General features: G+C 41.6%; 1 protein-coding gene across 1 annotated transcript in view; it reads left to right on the top strand.

Moving 5' to 3' along the window:
* Positions 1-6,699: 6,699 nt before the first annotated feature.
* The window catches only part of LOC119578452, a gene marked incomplete at its 3' end in the record, with an annotated part of 11,102 nt that continues 10,301 nt past the window's right edge, over positions 6,700-7,500 (top strand). The window contains 1 exon segment of the mRNA XM_037926036.1: positions 6,700-7,484. Coding sequence (XP_037781964.1) covers positions 6,716-7,484 — 769 coding nt within the window.

Genomic DNA, 7,500 nt, shown 5'->3' with positions numbered 1-7,500 from the left:
ATCACCTCCAGGTAGTAGTCCTAGTCATCTCCATCTCTACCCTTGGTAGTTGAGGTAACACAGGTTGATGGGCATATTATGGCCTGAACTGAAGCATCTTTGCCTCATGTCTCATATTACTGTGTATGCTCCTACTGATGTTTGAAAACTAGATGTGAAAGAGGCGCCTATGCCAAACTCACATCCATGGCGACAATTGCCCCCGGTGAGATATTCTCACTGTTCTGAAAACTTGATTGTGGTAACTGGCTGTGATCGAGCTGGCTATGAGCTGTCTGTTGGCCCCCATGGCTGATCCCGCAGCAAGAACAGCCTCCTTCTCCGGGACTTTTGCTAGGTCCCAGGCATGATCTCTGGCTCCTGGTATCAGCACTCCAACCTGCATCGCTGGACATGGTATAGCAATATGGTACAGTGGCCAAGGAGATCAACCACATGCATGTGAACATGAAATGGGTTACCTAGTGCCGATTCTGTGGCACTAAACATGGGCTGGTTGTGGCTACCCTATGTGTCCACTTCAAAACTCCCTGTCCCTCCAGTGGCCACTCTAGGTGTTCATGGAACCTCCTACCCTAAGGGAGGTTAGGTTGGCAAATACCCAAAGCTGAAATGTGGGAAAGCCCACAGGCTATGTGATATCCCTGCTGAACCACTAAAGACTGGGGGTGAACATATGGCTCGAGGCATGCATACAGTCTAGCCTGCCATCTGGCAGTCTGGTACCATTCGTCTTGTTGAGGGGTGTAGTCATCCCTCTCTAGAAGGGGAAAGGGGATTGTTGGGACTGTAGCAACTACGGTGGCATTACACTACTCAGCATACCAGGCAAGGTTTTCATCCACATTCTCTAAATGGATCCATGTTCACCACTAAGGCACCAATACCGGAACAGTCAAGATTCACTCCTGGAAAGTCCACAATAGACTGTATCCTAGCACTTCGAGTAATTGTGGAACACCATCATGAGTTCAGTTTTGGGGTTCCCTTTGGGCAGACTACATCAACCTCAGCATAATATATACTATATATTATTTTATATATATATATATTAGGGTATTATTCGTACATAATATATATATATATATATATATATATATATATTATATATATTTTATTAAAATATATAAAATTATATATTATATATATATATGATATATATGATATATTTTATATATATATAAATATATATATATATATATATATATATTATATATATATATTTATATATAAAATATATATATATATATACACACACAATATATAATACATAATACACACATGTATATATACACATTTATAATATGTGTATTTATATGTGTACATATAATTATATGTAATTTATATCATATTTTCATATAAATATATTTATATGTTATATATAATATATAGATTACATATAATAGATAGATAGATAGATAGATAGATAGATAGATATAGATATATATAGATATAGATATAGTTTATATAAATACATATATACCATATATTTATATACACATTTATAATATGTGTATATATATGTGTACATATAATTATATGTAATATATATATATAATATTTTATATAAAATATAATATATATATATATATATATATAAAATTATGTAACATATATGTATAAAATTTATATATATATATAATATATATAATATTTGTATTTTTTAAATGTATAGATACACAAGGCACACAAAACACACACACACACACACACACACACACACACACACCCCACACACACACCCCACACACACACACACACACACACGTGTGGTATATGTGTGTGTGTGTGTATATGTATATATATGTTATGTATATCATCATCACATCAAGGGGCTAACGCCGACGGGGGCGCATGGCCGCATCCACCCTTCGCTTCCAGCCACGGGGATCCTCGAGGCGAGTCTCCAGGCGGCACACGGCCCATTCTAATTCCTTGCGACAGGTCTCGTCGAGCTGACGTCCCACAGGTCTCCTCCACCCAGGGTTGTCTCGCAGAGAGACAACCTGATGGGCAGGGTCGTCCATAGAGAGGCAAGCTAGGTGGCCATATAACCTCAGTTGGCGACCTGGATTATGCAAGTAACAGGGCCCCCTGCCAGTCTCACGGTGTAACCGCCGGTTGGACAGGTGGTCCTGCCAACTGTACCCCTGATCCGGCGAAGGGACTTGTTACAGAAGCATCAAGGCGAGACTCCAAGGGGCTGGATAGCGTCCGGTTTCGGGGTTCCATAGAGCAAAACTGGAAGTATCAAGGCCTTGAAGACACCAGCTTTGGGCCTTCTGCATAGGTACCGACATCTCCAAACGCTCTTGTTTTATCGGTTCATGGCTCCTGTTTTCCAGACCAATCCGTCTACTGACTTCCTGGTCTGACAACCCAAGGGTATGGACTACGCTACCAAGGTTTTGTAAAACTTTCTGTGACTTCAACGTCCTCACCGCAAGCATGATCGACTGAACGGGTTTCCCCCAACAGGCCCCCAAAGTCCTGAATCTTGGTCTTGGTCCAGGAGACCTCCAGGCCTAGTGGGTTCGCCTCATTGCTAAATGCATCAAGAGCCGCCGTAGTGACTCCAAGGACTCAGACAGGATGGCAACATCGTGGGCAAAGTCAAGGTCCGAGACCTTAATATTGCCTAGTGTTTGCTCCGCATTGACTTTGGCTAGTAGCTCTGCCCATTATCCAGTCCATACAAGTGTTGAAAAGTGTTGGTGCAAGGACACAGCCTTGCCTCACCCCTGATTAACAGGAAGAAGTTCGACATACCCCCACCACACTTTACAGCACTTTCAGTACCAGTATAGAGGCTTGCTATCAGGCCAATATCTGTGTCGGAATTCCCCCGAGCCTCAGGGTCTCCCATAGCGTTCCCGATGCACCGAGTCAAACGCCTTCTTGAGGTCGATATAGGCTGCGAGCAACCCACGACCAAACTCACGACGGCGTTCCAAAATTACTCGAAGCGCTAGTATACGGTCTATTGTGGACTTGCCAGGAGTAAATCCAGACTGCTCCGGGCTCTGATGCCTCGTAGGTGGTTGCAGATCCGTTTCAGAAGAATGTGGGCGAGAACCTTGCCTGGTATGCTGAGCAGTGTAATGCCACAGTAGTTGCTACAGTCCCATCGATCCCCTTTCCCCTTCCAGAGAGGGATGACCACGCCCCTCAGCAGGTCAGGGGGTATGGTACCAGACTGCCAAATGGCAGTCAGGGCTGTATGCAGGCCCGAGCCATAGGGTTTAACCCCAGCCTTTAGCAGTTCAGCAGAGATATCACATATGCCTGCAGCTTTCCCACTCTTCAGCTTGGAAATCGCCAGCCTAACCTCTGTTAGGGTAGGAGGTTCCTCGCTGATGGGTGGGTTTTGGGACAGGCACTGCACATCCCTTGCATCCAAGCTAACTGTTGGAGGTCCACCTGGTACAACTGCTCAAATACTCATCCCAACGTTGCGAACCCCAACATGATCTGAGATGATCCGTCCATCCGCTGATCGGACTGCAGTCATCTGTGAGGAGGCTTAGGGTTCAGTTTTCTCAGGCTTGGTAGGCAGGGCGAAGGTCATTTACCAAGAAATGGCCTTCGACCTCCTCAGCAAGATTCCTGATGAACTGTTCCTTGTCCCTTCTCAGCAGTGCCCCAGCCCTATGCACCATGGAACGACGCAAGACTTGATTCCATTCAGCCGCCTTGCTACACCTTCATGGCCTCTAATGTCCCCCAGAGAGATGGATTCTGCCTTTTTCCTTGGGCTCGCCAATGGACTCCTGTGCTGCTTCGAGTGTTACGCGCTTGAAGGACTCCCACAGAGCAACTGGGTTTAGTCAGGTTGCTGGTTTCTGTGAATCGGTCAGAGACTGCCGTGGCAAACCCACGGCACACTCCTCCTCCCTTAGTCTGTCCAAGTGAAACACCTTAGAGTGGCCACTGGAGGGACGGGGAGTTTTCAAGTTGACCCACAGGGTAGCCACTGGAGGGACGGGGAGTTTTCAAGTGGACCCACAGGGTAGCCACAACCAGCCTATGGTCGGTGCCACAGAACTCGGCACTCCAGTAAACCCTGCAGTTCTGGAGGATCCTCCACCGTGGGCTAACAAGAATGTGGTCAATCTCCTTGGCCACTGTACCCGTATCGCTGTACCAAGTCCAGCGATGCAGGTTTGGAGCGCTGGTACCAGGAGCCAGAGATCCTCATTTTCTGGGACCTAGCAAAGTAGAAGGAGGCTATTCTCGCTGCTGAGATCAGCTCCCGAGCCATGGGGGCCGACAGATATCTCGTAGCCAGCTTGGTCATAGCCGGATACCACATTGAAGTCACCCAGAACAATGCGAATGTCTTGCCGGGGGCAATCGTCTGCCACAGATGCGAGTTTGGCGTAGAACGCCTCTTTCACATCAATTTTATATACATCGGTAGGAGCGTATACAGCAATAATAGACAAGAAGCCAAAGCATGCTTCAGTCTCAATGCCATGATACACTCATCACCAGTGTCACCTCGACTACCGCGGCTGAAGTCGACTGGAGATGGCTATGGCTACACCCTGGAGGTGGGGGACCATCGCTGCAGCCCGACCCGTAGTAGGTGTAACCACCCACACTGATCATGCCACTACCAGGTCTTCTCACCTCTGAGAGGGCACCACCTCAACTCCCCGTCGCTTCAATTCACGTGATAGCAAAGGGAACCGCTCATCCTGCCGCAAGGACCGGATGTTTTCCCAAGCGCCTACCCGGAAAGCACGCCTGAGATTAAGCCTCGGGTGGTCACTCCGGGTGCACGCCACCTCAGCCGCCCCCGCCAACGCAGCCCCAAATAAAGGGGGTTGGCAGGCTGTGGGACCGCCCATCTGTTTGTGGGGTTCCCGAGGGCTTTACCCCACAAGCTTCATTGTGGGTTTGCGCCTGCCGGGGGGGCAGGTGGGACGAGTAACTCTCGTTCCAATCCTGCACCCCGACATTTGCCCCCCCAGCGGGACCCACAGCCCGCCCTTAAATTGCTGGGTGGGAGGGACAACACCCCTCCCCCCAGCATTTCCATTTATGAAGGGCGTTGCCAGAGGGTCATTCTGGGGGAGGTGGACTGGCACGGAGGCCCACCTCCCCCGAGCCGACCCATTACCCCAGGTGGCTAGGGGGGCAGGAGTTGGTACGAAGCCAAACGTGTCCACAGGCCGGTGGGCCAGACTCCGTACCTCCATATATGTATATGTATATTATATATATGTATATATATGGTCATGTATGTTATATATATATGTATAGTATATATATGTTTGTATATATATTAATAATATTAGATAATCTACATAATATATATTATATACATACATATATATATACTACATATATATATACATATAGCTAACATATATAATATACATAGATATCATATATTATATATATATATATATATATATATATATATATATATATAGACATAGATAATTTATATATATACAATCAACTTATATACATATATACACCCATACATATACATATATGTATGTGATATATTGTACATATATATATATAATATATATTATATATTTTTTTTTTTTTTTTTTTTTTTTTTTCTTTCCTTTTTTTTTTTCTTTCTTTCTTTCCTTTCTTTTTTTCTTTTTATTCTTTTCTTTCTTTCTTTTTTTTTTTCTTTCTTTCTTTCTCTTTTCTTTCTTTCTTTCCCCCAACATCCATTCCATTCCACTGCAGGACATAGGCCTCCTTCGTCAATTCACTCTTAGAGGTTATGATATGGCATTGCCACCTTTGCCTGATTGGATGCCCTTCCTAATCAACCGCGGTTTGTGCCACGGCGGTGACTTCCCCAACGACACTTGCGTTTTGACTCCTCAAGGCGATTTGTTTTTTTTTTTTGTTTTTTTTTTTTTTTTTTTCCTGGGAGGGCAATCGAGGTGAAGTTCCTTGCCCAAGGGAACAACGTGCCGGCCGGTGACTAGAACCCTCGAACCATATATATATATATATATATTGCATGTATGTTATATAGATATTTCTATATATGTATATTACATATCTATATTGCTTACTATGTATATATTTATACGTATGTGTTTATTATATATATACATTTATATATATGTAACATATACATATATATGTATATATACATATATGAAATAAATATATACATACAAGCATTATATCTTTTACATTTCTGTATATATCCATACATTCTCTCTCTCTCTCTCTCTCTCTCTCTCTCTCTCTCTCTCTCTCTCTCTATATATATATATATATATATATTATATATATATATGATATATATACTTTATATAATATATTTGTATATATATTTATATATATTTATATATATATATATATATATACTATATATAATATATATATATATAATATATATATTATTTATATATGTATGCACACTTGGATATATATGTATGTATGTATGTTTGTATATGCGTGTATAGATTATATATTTTTATGCATGTATATGTATGTGTGAATGTATATATACATGTGTGTGTGTGTGTGTGTGTGTGTGTGTGTGTGTGTGTGTGTGTGTGTGTGTGTGTGTGTGTATATGTATGTGTTTATATATATAATATATATATATATATATATATATATATATATATATATATATTTATATTTATATTTATATTTATATACACATACATTTGTACATGTTATTTAGTTAGCAGGTGTTCCATCTTAAACCTTTGTATGTGTAATGTGCAGTTTATGTTTATGTTTTTTCTTCTCTTTACAGAAATTGGAAAAAAAATATAGAAACTACAGACTAAAGGCTGGCAAAGAACTCAAAGCATATATCATTAAATGCCATAAAAATCCTCAGAACACAGGAAGAAAAGAGAAGACAGCAGTCCCAATCAACTTTGAAGAAAATGAAGTAATGACACAGTTTCAAGGTGTCTGGGTCAAGAGATCAGCTGTGACTTGGCTTGATGCAAGTGTTAAGAAATTGTATGCTTCAAGGAATAGAGAAAATGAGGCGGAGGAACTGGCAGATTCAGAAGCACAGAAGAAAATAAAGAAACTACTGAGATTTGCTCACAGACGTCTAAGAATGGAGGTAATAAAAAAGAAATTAACGTTGTATGGGGGTGAATTAACTGAATATGATGAGAATTATGGAGAAAACAAATCAAAAACATGCTTTTCTGATGAGGTGGAAAATAAAGGTATGTCAGGCTTTCAGCATAAGCCAACAGAACAGTCAGATCATAATTCTTATAAAAAAAAGGGAAAGAATCATATTTTTGACAGTGATTGGAATGCTAAAAATGCATTTGAAAGAATGGATAAAGATGTATATAAACGTGAGGTAACTGGAAAAAAAATCATCTTTGATGAGGATGGTGATATCCTTAAAAATGGACATGAAAGGAAGTATGAGGATATAGACAAAGGAAGGATAGGTGGGGGAAAAATGAACTTTGATGATAACATGAAAAAGGCAAAGAAACCAAAAAGAAATGGTGGGGGAATAGAATA

Source organism: Penaeus monodon, chromosome 2 (assembly GCF_015228065.2).
Source record: "Penaeus monodon isolate SGIC_2016 chromosome 2, NSTDA_Pmon_1, whole genome shotgun sequence".
Classification (NCBI taxonomy): Eukaryota; Metazoa; Arthropoda; class Malacostraca; order Decapoda; family Penaeidae; genus Penaeus; species Penaeus monodon.
This window is presented reverse-complemented; position numbering and strand designations above follow the sequence as displayed.